At 42.5% G+C, this 22,639-nt stretch overlaps 4 protein-coding genes across 4 annotated transcripts; 1 reads left to right on the top strand and 3 right to left on the bottom strand.

Moving 5' to 3' along the window:
* Nucleotides 1–541: 541 nt before the first annotated feature.
* LOC135934203 (very long chain fatty acid elongase AAEL008004-like) lies at nucleotides 542–7,085 on the bottom strand. The gene is made up of 6 exons (XM_065475777.1): nucleotides 6,931–7,085; nucleotides 3,597–3,688; nucleotides 2,516–2,706; nucleotides 2,065–2,445; nucleotides 1,758–1,919; nucleotides 542–1,410 (listed from the first exon to the last, which is right to left on the bottom strand). Exons 2-6 carry the CDS (start codon nucleotides 3,655–3,657, stop codon nucleotides 1,237–1,239), a joined length of 969 nt encoding a protein of 322 aa, XP_065331849.1. The 5' UTR covers nucleotides 3,658–3,688; nucleotides 6,931–7,085; the 3' UTR covers nucleotides 542–1,236.
* A 2,616-nt stretch (nucleotides 7,086–9,701) lies between these two features.
* On the bottom strand, nucleotides 9,702–13,349 carry und (methionyl aminopeptidase und). The gene is made up of 9 exons (XM_065475774.1): nucleotides 13,198–13,349; nucleotides 12,626–12,780; nucleotides 12,482–12,565; nucleotides 12,145–12,428; nucleotides 11,848–12,085; nucleotides 11,294–11,388; nucleotides 11,103–11,244; nucleotides 10,872–11,046; nucleotides 9,702–10,298 (listed from the first exon to the last, which is right to left on the bottom strand). Exons 2-9 carry the CDS (start codon nucleotides 12,774–12,776, stop codon nucleotides 10,046–10,048), a joined length of 1,422 nt encoding a protein of 473 aa, XP_065331846.1. The 5' UTR covers nucleotides 12,777–12,780; nucleotides 13,198–13,349; the 3' UTR covers nucleotides 9,702–10,045.
* Nucleotides 13,350–13,556: 207 nt separating this feature from the next.
* Nucleotides 13,557–20,075, top strand: bsf (bicoid stability factor). Its single transcript, XM_065475765.1, has 20 exons — nucleotides 13,557–13,842; nucleotides 13,969–14,114; nucleotides 14,201–14,323; nucleotides 14,382–14,649; nucleotides 14,701–14,932; nucleotides 14,984–15,181; nucleotides 15,236–15,659; nucleotides 15,718–15,953; nucleotides 16,009–16,179; nucleotides 16,233–16,364; nucleotides 16,423–16,618; nucleotides 16,672–16,885; nucleotides 16,937–17,168; nucleotides 17,224–17,383; nucleotides 17,683–18,013; nucleotides 18,065–18,284; nucleotides 18,339–18,540; nucleotides 18,629–18,910; nucleotides 19,048–19,199; nucleotides 19,810–20,075. Exons 1-20 carry the CDS (start codon nucleotides 13,700–13,702, stop codon nucleotides 19,852–19,854), a joined length of 4,107 nt encoding a protein of 1,368 aa, XP_065331837.1. The 5' UTR covers nucleotides 13,557–13,699; the 3' UTR covers nucleotides 19,855–20,075.
* Nucleotides 20,076–20,080: 5 nt separating this feature from the next.
* Nucleotides 20,081–22,579, bottom strand: LOC135934204 (microtubule-associated protein 4-like). Its single transcript, XM_065475778.1, has one exon. The coding sequence runs from the start codon at nucleotides 22,208–22,210 to the stop codon at nucleotides 21,326–21,328; it is 885 nt and encodes a 294-aa protein (XP_065331850.1). The 5' UTR covers nucleotides 22,211–22,579; the 3' UTR covers nucleotides 20,081–21,325.
* Nucleotides 22,580–22,639: the final 60 nt, after the last annotated feature.

Raw genomic sequence — 22,639 nt, 5'->3', positions numbered from 1 at the left:
GCGCGAGCCTATAGCGTGTGACGTGTGAGCGAGGGATTCTGACAAAATATTAAATTTTACTTTCCAATCATATATTCATGCAAATTAGAATCACTTTAAATGTTTTGAATGTTGTTAAAAATTTTAATAGTATGCAATATTTTGAGTATTTCGAATATTTGTAAGCTTTTCTAAGCAAGGAATCGGTTATAAGCTCCTACAAAAAATAGCAGCTATATCGTTTAGCGATTTTTTCCTGCTGAGAGGTGAGGTCTAAAAACAAGTATCCATTATTTTTTCCAGGGCTGACACTGAGCGGCTTTTAATGCCAAGGCCGGCGATTTTCGCAGCGCAGTCAGCACAATATTATAATATATTACAACTTTTGTTTGGCTTATATCGGCTTACAGAATCCGAAAAATGTATTAATCTCACGGTTGGCTCTTTGACCTTCAACCATCGCATCTTTTTGCTATTTATGCGGCGTTGCATTTTTTCAAGTTTTTTTTGCATTTTTTTGCAATGATTCATTAAAAGGAATTGCTGCAGTGAAAGAGTAAGATTAATTGCATACTTTTCGCTTTTATTACAAGTTTCATTTGTACAAAATGCTTATTCACACATGAGTAAAAAATAGGATATTCGTCGATTAACACTCGTACACTGAAATGTGCTGACCAGGGAGAAAAAGACACCATTAAAGACTGACACAGAATGAGAAACAGATATATTAAGAACGAAAACTGGCAAAGTGTTGATATGTTGCTATTTTTGGGGAGTTGAATTTACACACAAATCTAAAACGAGCCTAAAGTGATAATAAAGTCGGTATTGATCACAGTTTGAGCTTGGCTGTAGACTTTGCCGGAGTTGGTTAAATTTTTCACCTCAGTTTCTCTAGGCATAAATAGGCAAGAGGACTATTGCATTGCTGAGATACCGGGGAAGGAGATAGCGGAAGGGGACTTTGCTACAGGTCGATTTGATTAAATATAAATCAACCCCAGCTGAAGGCAAAGAGAGTTGAAAGGCGTTGAAACAAAGAGAGAAGTAAAAAATGTTTAAGGGGAAGGATGAGTTGAAAAACTGAAAGTAAAAGTTTTTAAAATCACGAAGAAAGTGTTAAATAACCGAATCGTCAAGATCAGCTGAAGCTGGCAGGTGCAAAAGGAACAAAAGTGAGATGAGGTGCTTTAAAATTACGATGGAAAGACTTAGAAAAATGTGAGGTGAAGCGCCTTAGAACTGGCCGCGCGCTCATTGCGACGAGCCCTTGACGTAGGCTCTGTTTCTCATGGTGGAGTCGTTTGGCGAGGTGAAGCCGTTGACAATCATCTTGTCGCCGCTCTCCTCGGGGGTTTGGTACAGGGCACCGGGGTGGCAGATGGTCACTCCCTCAGAGATCCTTTGAGCCATGGACTTGTCGGCCATCTGTGGAGCAGGAAGAAAAAATTGTTTGAAACGTACTCATCAGGATGTGAGACTCAATCAGCTATAATTGACTTTTAATCGGATTGAGTGACTCATGTTTCGATTGTGTAGCATGTCACAATTATTCCTAAACATGTTGTTTGACATCAGCTCGGCACTTCCGGGAAAACAATATGGATGAAAACAGCGCTAATGGGCGCTCTTGCGTTAGAAGCAAGAGCAGAAACTAGGAAACGGAAAAAAACCAGTTCGCCCGTCTATGCGCCTATGCACTTGAGACACAACATTTCAGCCAAGGTTATCGAGTGCCAAGCGTGACTATTATATTTGCAAGTTGACCATCTCACCTTCTTGGAGCTCTTCTGCTTGTAAGACTGTTTGTAGAAATTGGCGAAGAGGAAGTAGAACATGACAGCGTGCATTCCGATCCACCAGACGAAGGCCCTGGGGTAGTTGCAGTCGGTGAAGAGGAGCTGGAAGGCATGCACCATCACGGCCACGAACTGGACCTGAGGTGATAAAAAATAGGGAAGATGATTAGACGCGATGATTCAAAAGGACAGACCCGAATTAAAGAGTCACTGCGTGGTTATGCAACCGGCGCGACTCGAATGTAAAAAACACATTTATTTTATTACAAAATATTGCAATTACCATCTGGAGGGCGGTGAGGTACTTCTTCCACCAGATGAACTTCTGGTACTGGGGTCCAAGGGCGGCGACGAGGTAGTAACCGTACATAATGATGTGCACAAAGGTGTTGAGCAGGCCGAAGAAGCTGCTGTGACCGCCGGGGGTGAACTTAACTCCGAACCAGACGGACAGAGGCATCACTCCGTGGTGGATGACATGCAGGGTCGAGATGTGGTCGTTCTTTTTGCGCAGCACGAAGAAGAAGGTGTCGAAGAACTCCGTGAACTTGGAGAAGTAGTACCACCAGCAGCCGCGGGCCATACGCATCGCCAACGGATCTTCGGAGTAGTCAACGGGCTGGCATCGCAGGCTGTAGTTGTTCCACCAACCAGAAACCATGCACTGAAATAATTTTAGGGATAATTAGCACTCGGAATTAGGGTGGCAAGTGGTAAGGCGGCGTGGTACTCACCTCATAGAAGAGCCATGTGCTGAAAGCAACTTGGAAGGCATTGTACCAAATGAGAACTTGACGAAGCTCGAAAGGTTTGCGGTTTTCCATCAATTTCGGTCCCAAATACTTGACAATGAACACATAAGTGAGGCAGATGAGCGCCGTCGGCATCGGACCACTCATCAAGAACCAGTCATTGACACGAGGGTCTGCAAAGAAAAGTCGGATTATTACTCACTTATTCACCTTGTAGTTTTCAGGGCTATATATTATTCAGAATGCTGTTATAAATGGAGAAAAACACGCAGCCGATAGAGCAAAAATTCTGTAAGCGCGACCTTTTTGCGTTGCGTTTATAACTGACGATTATATCTTTTACAGTTCATCTCACATCTGTTCTAAAAATATCATTGAGTTTCAGTCGGTTATAATTAACGCCTCATAGAGCAATGACTCCTTCCCAGAAGGCTGCATATTTTATTTATCATCATTTTATCTTCCAACCTGTTTTTGTACCCATCAAGATCGCCTAATGTATCAATCAAGCCAGTAATCGCCTTGTAACTGGAAGACACTTAAGAGCGCAAATAAACAAAAAAATGCATATTTTTTGCCCAAGCATCGGCAATGACGATCGAATTTCCCATGAAGAAGCATATTTACTTTTATGTTTGATCTTTATACATTCGTCATTCGCAGCTCCGACGTCATAGCAATCAACTTGTAATGCTCACAGCCGAAAATTAATCCTCTTTTTCAACGTCCTACCTAAATAGGAATATGGATAATGACTCTTCTCTTTCTTCCAGCTTTTCTTCGTTTAAATTTACTTGGCAAAAAATGGAGATGTGCATGCCGCTCGCGTCACGATGATTCGCGAATTTCGGTTGATGAACCGCGAGATTACATACTCGTGGACAGGCCGGGAAAGCAAAAAATAGCAGAAAATTAATGAACTCAGCAGAAATTAATTTTAAAAGAAACTACGTAAGTGCATAAGCGCGACTATATTTCGCTTTCGCAAGTGCGAAAATAAAAAAGCCGGACACTGCTAGGCCGATGCAAATCGAAGGGAGGAGAACCAGAAAATTATTCTTACCACTTTTGTTGTCCATAAGATCACGGTATCCATCGACGACATAAGCGATGACTGAAGCCATTTTATTTGGAAGCTAGCAAAATTGAAGGATCCTGCAACAGAAACGATCAAAACCATATTAAGCAAAGACTAAAATAGAATTTACTCTCGGTCACACAACATGTATTGTCTCATAGTTTGCCGAGTTGTGCAAGACAGGTAAACCAATTCAGTGTAAATTTCCTCCCATGCTCCCATTCACAACAAGTTTTGATTTCTTCTTCCAAAAGAAATTCAGAGTGCGTTTCGTTGACCTACAGGTGAACCTGTTCGCGTTTCAAACAATTAATTCTTTATTGGATCCCAACCGAGCTGGACGCTATTTGAACAATTGATCTCGCACTGTGTGCGCGACTATAGGTAAAACACTATTTTTAGAAGTTGACGACCATGAACAAGAAACACAACTGATTGCAACTCGACAAGGTGAATTTATTCGCCGCAGGCCACTCTCTACTGGAGTAGCGACAATTATTTATGCAGCGCTGCGTAACAAGTATCACAACGTAAACAAAGTGTAACAGCAGGAGAAATTTGTCTAGTTGGAAGAGGACCACAAAGATAATCGTTATTAATATTTTAAGGAGTCCTTTGTGTAGAAGCAAGGCTTGTCACTAATAAAATTTGATTGAACAAGAGAGTGCAAACGAGGTTAATATTTTTGCACTTTTAATTAGCAATGAGAGCACCTGCGGGATTTTGTCACCTTACGTATAACGAGAAGTTATACTGTATTTGATTGCTCGCCCTTGCCAAAGTCAAAATTGGCATTTGGGAATCTTCCAGCGGCGTTAGATTATTAGCGTTGTGGAATCGCGAGAAAAAGCGCAAGTCACCGCGAGAAAATTGCAACCTGTTCCCACTGGATCGGATTGTTTCGAGATGAGCAAGTTTTTATTGACGTCTTTTTGCTCAATTACTAGATTAATTTGCATTACACCGATGAACATTTTCTTTCAAGTTTTCCATTCAACCGGTTTGTTCATTTCCAGACTATTCTCTATCCGCATTTGCGGAAAACCCTGAAGCGCGAGACCCGATGAAATTGCGAAGGATTTCCCAAGAAAAATAAGAAAACCACGCATGAAAAAGCTGAGGTCGGAAAACGGAAAAAAACTTAATGAAAAAGTTTGCACTCGACCTTTTACAAAGACCACTGCACTATTCAATCAAGTTTTATAATTGCAATTCATTCTTTTTGGTAGGTCACATCGGTGAAATTTGCATATAACAATTCCATTGTCTGATCGCCCGCGGGCCAAAACGCCTCGTCACAAAAGCGGTGTCAAAGAATAAAAGGCAAAAATCAACACACAATCGCAACCGCTCGTCTGCGAAAAAAGGAAATCGCACAGTAGCAAGTCCACGCGCGTCATCTAAAAAAGAACAATCATCGGAAAAGTAGGACTGGCGAATGAAGGCGGATGGAATTTTCTGGATGCGAAAAGTGCAGGTGTGCAATTTCCACGCGAGTGCACACATAACGAAAGAGATGATTGCGCACATTGGAGCCGCGCGCACCTTTTAATTACTCAGCTTCTTGGCACACACTTGCGCACACGCACAAACTGACCATGAGCGACAATTTTTCATTCTGCATGCACTAAAGCAAACGTGCATTTTTCTGATTTATTGGTGATTTTTGCTTCCTCTATAATCGTAAGCAAAGTCGTTTAATTGTTCAACTGGATGAGGCGGGTTGCCAGTATCGGCGGAGGCGCCTAGTCCACCGTCCGAGCGGCTGCCCTTGGAGCGTCGTGCATTCTCAAAACAAGTTTCACGCATTTTGCAAAATATGCGTACTCCATCCATACGTGGATACTTCCTAGGCTTTGCAAGCACTGCTAAGGCAATATTTTAATGAAAACCAGTCTGGTACAGGCCAAAACGAGTTGGTATTTTTACCTGGCCGGCCGTTGGCCAGTGAGCAAGTGACAAGAAAGGTGAGATTAATGAATTTTGGCTGGATAGAGCGCGTTTTTTGCGGCTTCGCTTTTAAACATAGTGGGAAGACATTTCAAAGTTCACAAGTGAAATAATTAATATTCAACCATCTGACAACAGAGTTGTTTGCTTCATAGATGAATTTACCAATCGGGCAAGTTTTTGTACGGACCAATCGTGTTGGTTCAAATAGGAAATGAAAGTATAGATTATATTGAAAAGTGTTTTGTAATCTCTGCGGTTAGCAAAGTACATCGAATTTCGCGTCTGCATTCTTAATTATAAAAACTGGTTTTGGGATCGAAGCGTTCAGCAGGTGTTCAAGGAAAATGTTCAAACTTCGTGAGCGCTAGCAAAAAATTATATTCACAAAGGCGTGCGGGTATTTTAGCTTAGCTTGGGCGGTGAGACTGTCAAGTGGTTATGTGAAAACGCCTCGGATTTATTATTGGATATCAGGCAAGCGAACAAACAAACGAGCTCTGAACTTTAACGCCGGTTTCTGTGTGTCTGCGGAAGAAAAGATGCTGAAGCCTGTGTGTACGCAATTATTTGAGGTGCAGGTGGGATAATTAATTCACGCAACGCTATATAGCCACCGCATTCCCATACTTATGCAAGTCGTTTGTAGGTCGGCATGCAGTTACCGATCGGGAAAACAAATTCATCGAGAATAAGCGAATAGCGCGGATAAAAATCAGGATGTTATAATTGTTACTCTGAACAAGCGTGCGTGCGTTGGTTGGGACGGAGTATTGCCCCTTTTTCTAACCGGGCGGCATTGAGAGAGTCAGCAAGGTGACTGGGCTAGCTGCAATTTGTGTCAGTGACCGATCAAAGCTAGCCAGTTTCTCGAACAAGTGCATTCAACCCTTCAGGGTTGTTATTCTGTCAGAGGCTTTAAGAAGTGGGCACCGTCAGGACGAAGGAGAATTATTGCGTAATATGTTTAATATAGAAAGGTCGCGGCGCAACATTTGCATAATACGACTGACTGTAGTGCGACAGCATTATTTATATTGACACTAAATGATGTGCGTGCAGATGATTATTACATATCTTGCGCGAGACCGAAGAGAAAAGAGAGATTTAGCTGCATCGCTGCACTTCTGTTATTGTTTTCTTTACTTAAAATAAGGAGATGGACAAACAAATTTACATTTTTACTATATTTTGTCTTTATACGAACAATGGTTAGCTTTCCGTGTGAAAGTATTAAAAAATGCCTCCGGTAAATCAATGAAACGATGACAGAATTGACAGTGAACTTTTGGCTTGAATTAAATTTTGTTATTGAAATTGTTTTTTTTTTGTAAATTGCTGATTTTGATTAATTAATTGTGTGACTTACCTTTAAAAAAGAAGAAAAGCGGCAGCTTTCACGGGTAGGAATAGAAAATTTTTAAGTGCGGTAGAAGCTGATTTAGGTAGAAATCACTCTTCTGACTTATCCGTCACTAAACTATCTATTTCACCGCCTGACCTGCGACTGAAGTTGGGTTAATGATCATCACATTATATACTAAGCGGCGCGGACAGGGAGGGGGTTCAGGTTCTTTGTGCATAGTGGAAGCCGGCGAGCAGAGCAGGAATCCTGCTGCATGCACGCCTTATTAATTTCCACCAGCAGCAGCAGTGTAGCCATGACTTTGGAGAATCTCGCTCTCGTACGTACATGCGAATTAGTTGCGTAAGTCGCCATCCGTATTTATCTTCCGCGATACGTACGCTGTTTGTCCGGCCGGCGCGCGGTGCAATGTGGATCGCCGCGAATCAGACTGGTTGGTCAGTGCTGCAAGGCGCGCTCTGGCGCAAAAAACGGGTTGCCCATGCAGCCGGTTCTCGTTTTCCGCATCCTGGGAGCATCCCTCGCCAGGGTGATCGAACCTTAGAGGCCGCCGTGCTCCGTCAATGGACATTAAAGCAACACGCGAAGGTGGAAAAGAAACAACGATTGGTAAATGCAACGTTCTCGGCGCCACCATAACGCTCTGGATAGCCGCGCGCGACACGCTGCCCGCCCGAGTGTCCTTTGCCAGCTCGTTAGCTGATGCTAATCAGTCAGCCCTCCAAAGATTCGGCTCGAATAGAGTGTTTCAATCTGGCCTGGGCCCGAGGAAGAGGTGAGATGACACTTTTTGTGTGCATGTACGTGCTGCCGGCCAACTCTAGTTCAAGGTTGATATCGCGAATCGCGGCTTCAAGCAGCCACTCTACTTATTCGAGTGCAGCTCAAGCAGAGCTCGTTTCACTCCACTTTTGATGAATTTCTCCTGATAAACCCACGCCTATTGCTGAATTTTACTTTTTTATTGTTCGATTTCAGCTGGAAGCCGCTATTCTGCAAACATCTTGCGACTTAACATTTTTTCCTACTTATTAGGCGCAGAGTACTAGCTTTTTAGGGTATATCTATAATTGTTTCTCATGTTTCCGCGGGGCCTAATTTCATATAATACTCATTAAATACTAGCAGCACACTTATCAAGCTGCGTATTACTTTGGGGTTTTTCCTTATACTACTCTGATTGTAATTTCCAGATCCATTTTATTATTATTACGACTTGCTACAGCCAGCAATAGTATAATAATAGCCGACGATAATTTACACCACATAAAGAGTATAAAGGAGAGTAAGCAAGCTCCGGACATCAGCACTGGAAATCCGTTAGGCTCGTCGCTCATCCGACTCATCGCAGAACGAGGTTTTCCCAATCAAGTTCTTTGACGCGTTTTGCCCTAACCGGAGGACTTCTTTTGTTTGGTTCGTAATGCTGTGACGTTCCACTGTGTCAATCAAATGGGTTTTTGCATCGCATATATGCGCAAAGTCAATTAGTTGACTCTTTTAATCCTATTTTTTTTCACTCCGACGTAAAAACATCCCAAGGTTGATTACTCGCTCATCGCATGTTGGGTAAAAAAGTGTGAAGCAAAATATATGATAATTATTTGAAGCTCTATAGATAAGGCTAAATTGGGGTGTTTGAAACGGCACAGACGCACGACGCACGTGTATTCTCAAGATTTTTAATGCATCACGATGACAAACAAGTTGAATAAGAATATAATATTTATTCCAAGCTGAGCGCAGAGGGTGATTACTTCGGGTAATTGAATAATTTCAATGGGAAAAATGTGATGGGAGCGTAAAAAACCACCTTGAAAAACGAAGCCCGTGGGTTTGCATGCAATATCTTTATTTTTAAACATTTTTCCATGTTTTATCTCTTGAAAATCATAAGATTAATTGATGAAAATCAAGAGATATATTTCCCACGAAATCTTGATATTTAATTATTTTTGGCATTCTTTTACTACACACAGCTTTTAAATTTTAATGCTTGTTTTCATAGTTATTTTTCTAGTTCATCTATTACGTTATACCATTTATCAGCAATTTTATGAATTCCTTAATATTTTCTCAAGGCTCTTATTTGGACAGAAATAATGAAACACCATAAATGTATTTGGTTATGTCAGCATGTCATTGGATGCGTGATATTATGCTCCAGTTTTAATAGAGGGGTATCTGGAGCCCGTGATTTTTATAGGGAAAACCAAGCGACCGCGATGAATTAAACCAAATAATAGATTGAACAAAAATTTTGCTGATAAAGATGCTGAACTCAATGTTGGTTTATTTATGTATAGATGCGTTAATTGTTATGAATGCACAATAATACTTGCAAACACGATATCACAGCAATATATATCCGTCATAGTGCGTAAATAATTGTAATGTAATATTGGCAATAAATGGAAATGAGACACCAAACAATTGATGACGGCGGAAGTTCAAAAACGCGTGTCAATTGGATAATTCAGAGCCGTCAATTATCTGGTGGCAGCGCCTTTGGCACGATACCTCTGCATTGTTGATACACACGTGTAATACAAGTAGGCGTGTAATAAAGCAGAAGCAAATGAGCATTGCGTTGCAAAGAAATTCACGGCCACACGCTGCTTGGCCAATCAGAAGCCAAGCTAGGGAATTCTAGCATGATATTTTATGCCATTCAAAATTTGGCTTGTTCATTATGGTTTGAATCAACATGTTTGTTGTTTGGGGATTCATTTCCTTCTCATATCAGGTAGCCAAGAAGATTGAAAAACGCTGAGTGGTTGGATTGAATCTTAACAACGAAGATTTTATTGGCTTCCTAGTGGGAGTGAAAAAAAATAGAAACATGCCTGCTAAAATTGTCCAAATTAAAAAAAATTAACAGCTGTTAAAGTGCAACAGTAGCAATGGCAGGCCAGGTAAGACAGATTGTAACAGAGGGGCCAGTAAAAATTCACACAAATGATAAATTGCATCTAACAAAAACCATTTTAATACTCTATAGGCGCCACAACCTGCCAACGGATGAAACGTGATAATCAACGCTGCTATCAAATTTGATGAGAGAGTACTTGAATTGCGTTTACAAAATTCGCATCAATAATCAACTTGCAAATCAGTCCTAGTAGTCGGTGCCTCTGCTGATGACTTCTTTGCAGGTCGGACGCAGCACAATGGTGTGCTCGAATTGGGCAGTGTACGAACCCTTGACGTCGCATAGCGGCGGGTACGGGTCCACAATCTCCTTGTCACACAAGTCCTTCAGGGCCATCTGATACTTGCTCTGACCAAGGCGGTCCAGCCATCTCTTACAGAAAGCCAAGGTGCTGAAGTTCTTCTTGATCACTTGCAGCAGAGATTTGGATGAAGCCAGTCTGAAAGCATACATTTTGATCCAATATTTAATTTAGACCTAGAGATTAATAAAGGGGTATAATCTGTGCAAATGATAATGATACCTTGGTTTCAAAGCGTATTCTTTGGCATTTTGTTGCACTAATAGATGATGTTTGAATTGAGACAGTGAATTGTTTGTTTGAATTAATGCCAAATTGGCTTCATATCTGTATTAAATAATTTATTTTTCATAAATTATCAAAATTCCTGCCGCAAAGAATTTGCTAACAATTAAAGTGTACACAAGACCACCTGCTTCAAAAGCTATATCAGCAGGCGAAATTGCAAAATTCTAACGACTTCATCCAATTTCTCAATTTTCGGTTTGACCTTTCACCATTGGTAAAAAGGCGTATTCTGTCAGGCTCATGAGAATTAATTTAAATTGAAGAATAAATTATTTATCAAAAAACACTAAGTCTAAGCCAAAAAAGAGGTTTTCTCACATCTAAATAAACCTTTTTGTTATTTTGTAGCAAAAACCTCAACATGACCTTCACACCTACTGCAGCAGTGTAAAATCACAACCTCAAAACTTTTTGAGTACTCACCGCAATGGAATGAATCCTTGGTCAAAGCGCATCATGTAATGAGAAGTGTCCATGTCATCGTGAACTGCTCCGCGGCCAGTAGAACCGAAAGTCTCGATTGCGTAGAATTCATTTTCTTCCATGCGGACAGCTTCGCCTCCCTTGACGATGGGCACTGTTTTCCCAGCATGAATGCCTTAAAAAGCGCAGCTTATTAACATTATCCTTTAATTCATCCAGAGGAAAACTTACGATATGGAGCTATGGAGTGTCCATTGAGGTTCCTTATTGACTTCACTTGGTACGTTTTTCCGTCTAACTCAACCTCATAAGACTCCATGACCTCTTGGATCGCAGCTCCAATATGGCACAACTGAACATCGATGCCAGCTTCCTGCAAAATCTTATGTAACCAGGAAAGATGGAACTAAAAGTGTACAGACCTTGATTCCGGTGTTTGTGGCATCCCTCACAGCCTCAATGAGCTTATCGTACTTAGGGTTGAAAGTGTGCGTGAAAGCACAATCGATGATGCGACCTATCAAAGGAACAGATATTAATTTCAAAGAAAGACATTTCTCACGTTTTTGTAATTGAGCATTTGATTTTATATTACTAAAACTAAAATATTTATTGCTTACTGACACTGACCGACAACAAATCCAGGACGGTTATGAGAAAATCCCACACTGTTTACATTGATTTGACTGTTTTTCTCCTTGAACACTGCAATCTTAATAATATTTTTTCAAACAAATTCCTGGAGATGAGCAGAGTGTTTTTAGAGAGCATCTTTTATATGTAGTCTAAAAACTGGTAAGTATTTTCTCTATTATGAGACTATAATAACAAGACAAGATATCAGAGAAATATCAGCAAAAATTTTTGCACAGGAAATTGATAGTTTTTCAGTTTAAATCAGTAAAAAAAACAGCAGTGATAAAAAAACCAACCGCTATGACATCACGCAATCTGATGGAAAATTATGCTGTCATACCATTAATGTGAGTTCCAAAGTCAATCTTGCACACGTCATCATACTGCAAGACAGTGGTGTCTCCTGCATTTGGAGTGTAATGAGCAGCGCAGTGGTTGAGCGAGCAACCAGTGGGAAAAGCAAGACCAGACTTCAAGCCATTCTCGACAATTAGCTTACGAGCTGTGTTTTCCAGCTCCTCGCAGATCTGGATCATGGTCATGCCGGGCTTGATCCAGCGCTGGATGTGCTGTCGAGTCTAATTACAAGAAATAACAAACTTAGGTCTATGTTTAAATAACAGTAATTTCATTTAACCTGACGGTGAGCTTCAGCAGCAATGCGAGCTTCCTGATAAATTTGTTCGTGCACTTCCTCCCTGGTGCTCGCCTCCCTTTTCTCTTCCAAAGTCAGTCTATTGAAAGCAACCCTGCTGTCTTCAACCAGCGGATACTCCATTTCCTGACCAATGGGATATTTTCCATCGGGGAAAAGATCCACAATCGGAATGGATGGAGGGTCAGTCTGACCGTTGGTGGCAGCTTTGCCCTTGTTCTTGCCTCGTTTCCTCCTTTTCTTCTTGCCATCCTCGCCTCCTTCAGCTGAATAAATTCGCTGGTCAAGAAATAAGCAAAAACTAGCTTCAAAAAAGTACCTTCGCCCTCTTCTCCCTTGTCATCTTCATCTTTTTCACCTTCAGCAGGTGGTTCGTCCTTGTCTGCACGAGGGTTTACTTCACCTGTCATTATCAAGTTTCAATATATGTCTATTTTAAGAAGATAAAGAGTGAAATACAAACCATTGGCATTTGCGGCGTTGCCTTTGTTTTTCTTCTTCTTCTTTTTCTTGCTGGCTGATTCAGCAGGAACTGCGGTCACAGCTTCGTCCCGTTCTCCTGTTGGCTCATGCACCTGTTCAGGAGCTTTGGCTTCAGTTACTGCGACTGACATGTTTCTGAAATTAAAAATAATATTATAAAATAGACGCGAACATAAACAAATTTTACGTGTCTAACATGAAATGCATCAAAATTTTACGACGAAACTGGAAAGGTTTCACAATTTTCGTGCAGATCAATCATTACAGTACTATCATGTATGATACATAGGTGTCTAATATTCATTGTTATTTCAATATTAATTTTGACAAGGCGGTTAGTGAAGGGGTGTGCTAGCATGTTCATTTAGTTTTTTATAACAAACAATCAAAACCGTGTTCGACTTGTGTTAGGCGTCGAGAAAGAGCACGCGGCCTGCTCTGAAGGTTGAATGAGTGTGTCTAATGTGCGATAAATACCAATGTAAATACAATCTGACACAACAAAGTAGATTGAAGAGAGAGTTATTTAGAATTATAGAAATAAAAACTAACGATCACAAGGCCAGGTGTCAAGCACGGGATCCACGAGACAATCAAAACAAGGGCAAGACAGCGTTAAGAGCTGAGCAGCGGGCTGGTGTCTAGCGGGGTGGCCAATTTCGATCACAGGATTGTGCTCTCACGCCTCTCTCAATTATACCAACCTAACTTTAAATAACTAAAAATCGCGCTTGTTTATTTTTCATATTTTTACTGTAAAATTATGCTGGAACATCTCATATTTTCTGTCTTTAAAATTTAAATTTATCTAGTAAATAATTACACCGCAAATTATAAATACTATACCCCCGATGGAACTTGTCAATGTTGGCGTTCAATCAAGGAGACTGTATGTTCCTTTTAACACACATGGCCGCTGTGATCGCATGCCTATTTGCCTACACCCAATTGCAGGAAAGAAACTAACCATACAATCGCTTTTTTCATTGAAGTTTTGCCACAACTGCATTTAAAAGTCAGCGTTTTCTTACAAGAGTAAAGTGAGGCTGGTAGAATGTCTTCCCTCCTTCGTTCTTGCAAGTTTGTCCGGTTCCTTGCCGGCATAACAAGGAATATTTCCTACGGCAATGGAAGGCAAGACAACTTTGATTTGGCTGTGCACCACAACCCCAATGCCTACCGAGGGTTGGCCATCAGGTAATAATTATTTTTACAAAAGCTTAGCAAAATATCACGCTGTTTCGGTGCTATAAGATTTGTTTTATCATTTTTATCTAATTTTTCATTGATTTTAATGATGCAATCTTATGTATGTACCTTCAGGGCTTTGGCTACCCAGCAAGTTATTAGCATCAGACAGGAAAATACCCTGGACAAGAGTTTACGAAAAATTGACCAGGAAGCAAGAAGAGCCGGGCGAATTTCTAAACGAGAGCTTGATGAAATTTTGGATGAAATAAAGCAGTCAAGTACGTTTTTCTCATATTATGTTTATAGAAATATCACTCAAGATAGAAAATAAGTTTTAAATTTAAAAAAAAAACACTTTAAACAGGATCAGCCACAAGCTCCCAGTCCCTCATGGTCATCAGGTTTTGTGGCAGTATGGTGCCTGAAGAACACCCTGAGGTCCGAACAAAGTTGGTACAGAATATTTGGAATACTCTGGAATCCTTAGGTATATTATTACATAACCTCTCCTCAACCTCTACTTAAAATTTTTAAAATTAAACCAGGCGTCCCCATGGACATCAGCCACTACAATGCTCTCCTGCGCGTGTATTGGGAAAATGGACATCAATTTTCGCCAGCAGAGTTCTTGAAACAGCTGGAGAAAAAGGGTATTGAGCCCAATCGGGTGACTTACCAGCGATTAGTTGCTCAGCATTGCCAGCAAGGAGAAATGGATGGAGCTGCAAGAATCCTACAAATCATGAGGGAAAAGCAAATGCCTGTCAACGAAACTGTTTTCAATGCTCTTATCACAGGCCATTCACAGAATGGGTAAGAGAAAAGGAATTCCTAATAAACTTAGGTGCAGTTTTTGATTTGCAGTGACATGGAGAGTGCGAGAGGCATTCTGGCTTTGATGAAGCAAGCTGGACTTGAGGCCACAGCTGACACCTTCACCGCTCTCCTTTGTGGTCACGCCAAGCAGGGTGACATCGAAGCTATCAGAGCAGTGATGGCCGATGCTGAGTCCCAGAACATTGAATTTATGAACAAGGACATTTTGGAAGTTGTGTTTTCGCTGGCTCAGGCAGGTCATCAGGAGCATGTTGATGAGGTAAATGAGAAAGTAGCTTAATGAACTAAAAGCTAATAAATCTCAATGTAGATGCTTGGCTTCAAGAAATCCGCAGGGTTTGTGCAAGATTGTATCAACACCATATTGAGGCTGGTCAACATTGGACAAGAGGACGTGGGCAGGAAACTGCTTAACGTAATTCCACTTCACGTCCGGCAGGGTCCCGAGGGGCCTGAAACCCTTCCCTCTGGCACCTTCTTTGTGAGACAGCTCGTGAAAGCAGGCAGAGTAAGAGAAATTGGTTGAATTCCTTTTCAAATTCCAACAACAACCATTTTACAGCCAACTGAAAAAATCATCTCCATTTGTGAAGAGATGCAAAAGTCTGGCGCCAACCCAAGGGCACTCTATGTTGCACTTGAAACTTCTTTGAATGAGGGAAATGACAGCGTTTCCTTCGAGCTAATGCAGAAGCTGAAGGAAGCAGGAGAGCCCCTTCGCCAGCACTACTTTTGGCCTCTTTTCCTGCGCAGGCAGAAGGATAACAATGTCAAAGGTCTCTGTGAAGTTCTGCTAGCAATGCAGAAGCTCGAAGTGCCCATCAGAGGCGACACACTTAGGGAGTATGTTTTGAACAGCATCAAAGCAGACTCTCTGGGAAAAATCAACCTGCTACGATCCTGTGGTGTGTCTGTTGGAACAGCTGCTGTGTCTGTGATCATTAATCTGTTGGAAGAAGGAAATCTGGAAGAAGCCGCAAATCTGGGTAATTATTCTGACTTTTAAACATATAGTTGCCATGAATTCGCATTTGCATCTTGCAGCTGGTCAAGTCAAGGCACAATACCCATTTGACAACATGAAACGCTTCTTGGGAAGGGCTTTCGGTCAAAGCAAGAACACTGAATCGCTGGTCAAGATGCTTCAATGTATTGCTGCTTCCAAAAAGGACACTGAAGAAGGAGACTCAAGAAGCAATGGGCAAATTGGGGAACTTCTGGTTGATAGTATCAACAATTTGCAAGGCTCCAAAGGAGAAACTACGATCAAGGTTTTGAAGGTAACAATTTTTGAATGTTAATATTATATTTATTGACGTGTTAAATTATAAACAGGGTCTTGTTGATTGTGGACTGAGCATTAACGTGGCCTCTGCAGAAAAACTTCAAGATATGTTGGGCTCCGAGCTCACTGCAGAAATCTCTGAAGCCTTGGGACAACTCACTTCAGGCAATCTTGAGCCCCAGCCACTGCAATTATCTGATATGAATTCCACGGCCAAGCTGGTAAATATTCACGCTCGTTTTTTGGTTTTTAATTTTGATTAATGTTTGTGCAGTCTATTTCAAGTTTGGAGCAAATGTATGAGACTTTGAGTGCTAGGAACCAACCAACCAAAATTATCAGGAAAAATTTGCTTATTCGGTACTGTCGCAGTGGAAATCTTGAAAAGGCAGAGAATATAAAGAAGGTAAATCTTTCGTTAAGGTCTGTTTGACTACTTAATTCAGCTATTTGACAATTTTAAGAGCTTGGATGCTGAGAATTTCGTACACTCTGTTGGATGCCTCGCTCTGATGATGGAATTGTACGCCAACCATGGAAAAGTTGAGGAAGCTCTGAGCTTGAAAAAAATGATTGCTGAAAGAGATCCTGATATTAAACTGGATAACCTCAAACTGATCAGATTGGCAACCGCGCAAATCAAGGCAGGAAGGCCTGAAGGTACATATAGGTTAAATTCACGTATATTCCTCTGCTGACAACCCTCAATTAAGACGCATTGGCAACCCTGAAAGACACATGCGAGACTGAATTGGACAGCAAGACGACGTTTAACTTGCGCGGTGCTTGCTGGGAGATGCTAAACCTTCTTGCTGAGCAGAAAGAAGAACAGCAACTTAATGCTGCTCTTGATTGCATCATAAGTAACAAAATTGTCCCCATCAACAATGTCCTCCTCGGGCCCCTGGTCAAAATCAAGCTCTTGCAGTAATTATATACTATTATTGGCAAGCTCCAAATTTATCATTTCTCCTTCAGGGATGATATCCCAGGAGCTTTGGAGCAGTTCCAGCGGTGTTGCGAACAGCACAGAGCTACCCCTTGGAAGTCTGAGCTGACTCGCCGACTCATTGATAATGAGGACGCGGTATCCCTGCAGAAACTCACAGACCTCAGCACTCAGGTACACGGAGAGGTCAACTCCCTCTACGACCTAGTGTTTGCGTTTGTCGAGTGCGGTCGGATTAGACAGGCGAGAAGAATTTTGGAGGTAGGGTTATAAAATACTTATCAGCTGAAATACTAAAATTGAAACTCGTGCCCAGACGCCTGGACTGAGGGCCAGAACTTTCCGCATGGAGACTGCTTGCGAGCGTTACTGTGAGAGTGGAAAATCATCTTCTCTGGAAGGACTGCTGGAGGCAACCAAAGAACTGCATCATGTGGACCGTTCAAACATTTTCTTAAACCTGCTGAAACTTTATTGTAAGTTCCAGTTTCATTAATTTATAAATATACATATAAGTAAATGTACTTAAATCATACCCAACAATAAGACCTAGGAAGTACCATAATATTAAAAAAAACTCGATTTTCCCATACATGCTTTGAAAAAGAAACACTAGGAACGGGTTAGGTGTTAAAAACATTCCATTAATTTTTAATTTTATTAATAGAGAAACTTTGACATCCATATTAATTTATCTTGTCTGTTGTAAGCCTTTAGAGTTTTAATAAGTTTTCATTCATTAACAGAAATTTTAAATCAAATGGCCATTTTCTAGGCAAGAATGATGAGACAGACAAGGCTCTGAACCTGTGGACTCAGGCACAAGAAGAAAACTACATGCCACCTGATGAGTTCCTGGTTATCCTCAGCGAACAACTGAAGAAGCACAACATTGAAGTTCCATTTGTGGTACCAGAGAGAGTTGAACATGCTCCTCCCCCTCCAAAGACAGAAAAGGCAGAAGTAGCTAGGCCAGCTCCTCCTACGCGTCAGCCCAAAAAAGAAAGGGTCGTGGTGTCAGTCTCAAAGGCAGAGTCTGATTTCATGGAGCTGAGACAAGCACTGAGAAGGAATGATGTTGACAATGCATTGGAAATTAAGAAAAGGTCAGCTGCTTCTCTTTTAATTAATTAACTGTATATAAGTTGGATATTTAGGTTGAACGCTAATGGTCTTACCATCAATGTGCGCGACGCTTCATACCTGATCGAAAACTTGATCAACACTGACCGTGTTGGTGAAGCTTTCAAGATCGCCAAGGAGATGGCGGAGAGTAACGTGTTCCCTCTATCTCGAGTGTTTCGATACCTGTTGAACAAAGTTGCAGCCACTGGAGACATTGATGGAATCGCAGAACTTGGCTATGCCATGGATGATGTACTAAAATAATCATTTACTGTGCTACAAACACTAATTTTCTTGATGTTTTAGGAGCAAAAGAAGATAATTTCATATGATAACAGGCTCTGCAACGCCTACCTGTTCTCAAACAGAGCCAAAGAGTACCTAGACCTTGTAGATGAAAAAATAAAAAATTCCAAAAGTGAAGAAGAAATTTCCAAATTGGCTGAGCAGTTCCCCAGAGGCTCTGCTCTAGGAATCCTAAACAAACACCCTGAGCTGACTGGGCAATGTGAGTGGTGCTCCTCAAATATTTACATTTGTGCATCCCCAAAATTAGAGCTAATTAAATGCAATGATTTGCCCATTTTTTCCTACAGTAAGTGAAATCGCCAAGAAGTATGCCGAAAAAGGTCATTTGGCGCCATACAATGTCTTGTGGATGCACTTATTTGCTACTGGTCAATATGATGAAGCAAAATACATCTGGGAAAAGTATCTGTCCAAGTCCACCAGGGTCATGTTCCAGCACATCTGCCAAGAAGCCAGAAAGAACAATGACGCCATCATGTGCTCGAATCTGTTTGGCCTCTTAGTATCCTCTGAGACTGTTACATCAGGTGCCAGAGGCAATGTGCTCAGCTGCCTTATTGACATTCTCAGTAAGTGTGCAACTGTCTCAAATTTTTTCAGCATTCGTACTAGTACAGTGCGCCCTTCCCGGTCCTCGGACAGGGATAAAAAGCAAAGATCAAAAAATAACTTGGATAAGAAAAATCTCCCTTCTGCCTTTTTGCAGCCTCTGTTGAAAAATATAGTGAAGCGCTGAGCTCCCTTCAAGCTGCGCAGAAAGATGTTGGTTTGGAGTTTGTCAACAGGACAGCTCTGCAGAGGTTGAAGACTGGCTTGGAAGCGCAGGGCAAGGCCTTCCCCTTCACCATTCCACCTAAGGTAAGTGTCGGCTCTCAGTACCTCTGACACTTGCATACAATATTCATTTGGGGTTTGTATTATAAATCAAAGTATTTTCAAATATCTCAACCTTTAAACGCACAAGCAGTGGACGTTAAAAAAGTTCTATTTTACGCGATTATTATGCTGTGACTGTTAGTGGTATTCCCAGCTATTTTCTGTTAATGATAAGAATTTTTGCATTCTGTCACGTTGTAAATGAATAACCAATTCAAGAAGTTGATTCCCTGAAAACAATCGACGAAAAGTAGATCCTGCTCATAATTTCCGCTTTGGCGTGACATAATAGTGGCCATTAACAGGGAAAGTTTGCATGCTATCGAACGCGCGTGGTTCTAGCAGTCGGTATCACCTTTCTCCATGCACGCATTCCGTCACTTTTTCCCTCGGCGGAAACGTTGAATTCGGCGATTGCATGCACCCTCCCCTGCCGTGTTAGGTTTGCATGCGCCCCGCTCGAGAACTAGCAATTGAAACAGCATCCATCCCCTTGAGAGCCGCTCATTTATAGACGCCCACTGAACCCTTGTCGTGCGATTGAGTGGAAAAGAATAGATTCTAACGAGTTGTTTCTATTTTCACCCCACAGAACGCAAGTAAAGCAGCAACGACGAGTTCGAGCGACGACGATTAATTCCGTGGGTGGACAATTTAGTGACTGTGTGCAACCCACGAAGTGCAGTTAACCAAATAGTTGTTTGGTCGCTTAGATGATAATTTGAATCTAGGGCCTCAGTCTGAGCATATTTTTATTTTCCGTTTTTGTCTTAAAACAATTTTGGTCCTGTTAATTTTTAACAGTAATATAAATCAATGTTCTGAAAAATAAAAATGTAGTGAGCAATTAAAACAGCAGTCTGTTGGTTTTTGTTCAAATTTATTAAATTAATCAGTTTGACAATACATGTACACAGTATTTCAAGATACAATGTCACATGCGCAGGTAATTTGCTGACCGGAAGAACCATAATGTCGATATGGGCGCAGTTGTTTTTATCTGATATATTTTATGCGTGCCATGTGTTAGTGATTTATTTATGGTTCTCGTGATTGATCGATTTCGCGCTGTTGCCGCGAGCGTACAAATACAATTTGGAATAGAGCCCGAGATAATTCTGCCAATTTCTGCCTGGCATGTGTGTTATCACTGAAAAACACAACTCTCTCGTTACAGGTGTTCCAGTTCCACTGACTGTTTGCGTTCTTATCATATATAATAGTTAATGTCTTGGTTCTCTTTTGTTTATCATTTACGTGTTCTTTTTCTCATTTTTTTTCTCACCAACGCTTCCTTAAATATTTTGCATTTCTCGGCAAGGTAATAGAATATAGATTGTACATACTGTGTACGTAATTACATCGAATAGGTCTCAACAGTTAGCAGGGTTTTCGCCATACACAGACATAGTAATGCGTGGGATTAGCTCTGCTTTTTCTTGCCCGACTTATACCTAAGAAGGTAACAAGATTAGAAAGAGCCAAAAACAGTTTCCCCTGTGTACGCGGTTGGACTTGATTCAGGGGGAAATATCTTTTTTCACTCTCTTGGAGCGACATCGACGGGTGTGTGTGTGTGGAAAGAGTGTGAGTGTGTTCTGAAAATTAGTGCGAGCGCGGAGGGAAGGAGAAACAAGAGTATTATATTATTCAGGATAACTCTGCTATTAATGGTAGTAGTCGCGAGGGAAAAAAGCCGTGAAAAGCTGCTGCAGTTACATTGAACTTCTAAATATAGCAAAATGATGCGCGTACAAAAACTAGCTCCAAATACAGAACCGCATTTTCTCCTCCAACTAGCCAGCTTTCGTCGAGAGTATATTGAAGCTGCCGCGCGTGATTTAGCACTTTTCCTATTTCTCTCTCTCTCATCCATATTCAGCATTCAAGCAATCCATACGCACGTTTGTTACTTACAATCCGTCAGTCCCTGGTTATTATCAGCTCGTGATCCAAAATGATAAACAGCGTCCGCCGAAATGAACGGGTGCTAACGCTAAACTCGACGCACTCAATTAGCGTAATAGAAGCGAGCTGCGCGTTAATCAAGTACAGCGACGTGCACGAAACGGGAAAAAAACTCAAGAGTCGGTAGCACTGGAAACCGCTTAACTCCTGTTGGGGATCGCGGCCGCGGCCACTTGCTGCAGCCCTTCGTGCTCCAGGTCAGAGGTGGACGAGTGCATCAGCATAGGGCTCTGGGTGCCTGAAGGGGTGCCCTCGGAGCCGCTCTGGCTCTTCTTCTTCTGCCGAATGTAATCCTTGTCGTCGAAGATCTTGACGTCCCCGCCGCCAGGCTTGTGGGTCACGTTGGCCAGCGAGCCCACCTTGCTTGAGCTCTTCTCCTTGAACTCGAGCTTCTTGGTCTCGATCTTGATGTTGCCGCCGCCCGCTTGGTGTTTGATGTTGTCCTTGGAGCCCACCTTGGACTTGGCCTCCCAGGTCAACTGCTGCGTCTCGATCTTCTTCTGCCCGCCGCCTGGCTTGTGGGTCGTGTTCCCCAGCGAGCCAATCTTGCTCTTGGCCGACCACTCAAGCTTGGTGCTCAGGATCTTCTTGTCGCCGCCGCCCGGCTGGTACGTGTCGTTCTTGGCCGTGATGCGAGAGCTCGCCTTGCTGAAGTCGAGCTTCTTGCTCTCGATCCTGACCTGCCCGCCTCCAGGCTTGTGGTCGGCGTTCTGCAGCGAGCCGATCTTGGAACGCACCACCTTCAGGTTGGGCGAGGCAGCCTGGCCCACCTGGATCTTGTTCATCGGCAGCTTCTTCCTCTCGTTGTTCGGGTCGGGCGTGAGGCTGGCCGAGCGCGGCGCCGCCGCCGGCTTGAGGGGCGAGGTGGCGGGCGACGTCTTGCCCGTGGACGAGCGTCGATTGACGGCGCCGTTCCTCGTCGCTTGGGGACGCCTGGTACCGACCTGCTCGGCTGCGAGGTGACCGTTGCTGGCCTCGGGCTCCGTCGGCCCACTGCTGCTGCTGCTCACGTTGGCCTCAGCCATCGAGGGGGCGCTTTGTTTACCTCTGCGAACGGCGGGGGTTTGTGCGAATCGGGGTTCTCGGCTGAAAACCAACCGAGTGGATGTGTGTGTTCAGCAGCTGTTGGTGCCACTCGCGCGGGTCGATATAGTCAAAATATACGCACTCGCTGTGCTGTGCTGCAGAGGCATGCGCGGCCGCCGTTGGTGCGTGCGTACTGCCGAGGCTCACTCCGCCGCCGCCGCCGCTGCCTCACTGCCGCCCGCCTTCCCACATAGCGACCGAGAGCCGCTCTCCATTAGCGCCAATTACACCTAAAGTCTGCTCGTGCTCGGGCAGGATGTGTGTACGAGGGCCGCGAGCAGCCCGAACCGACTCTCGCGAATTACTACTGCTCCGCGTTTTGTTTTATTTATGCCCAGATGACAACCCCGATTGCACCCAGCTGCCGC

Source organism: Cloeon dipterum, chromosome 1 (assembly GCF_949628265.1).
Source record: "Cloeon dipterum chromosome 1, ieCloDipt1.1, whole genome shotgun sequence".
Classification (NCBI taxonomy): domain Eukaryota; kingdom Metazoa; phylum Arthropoda; class Insecta; order Ephemeroptera; family Baetidae; genus Cloeon; species Cloeon dipterum.
Note: the sequence above shows the minus strand (reverse complement) of the source record. Positions and strands in the feature narration are given on the sequence as shown.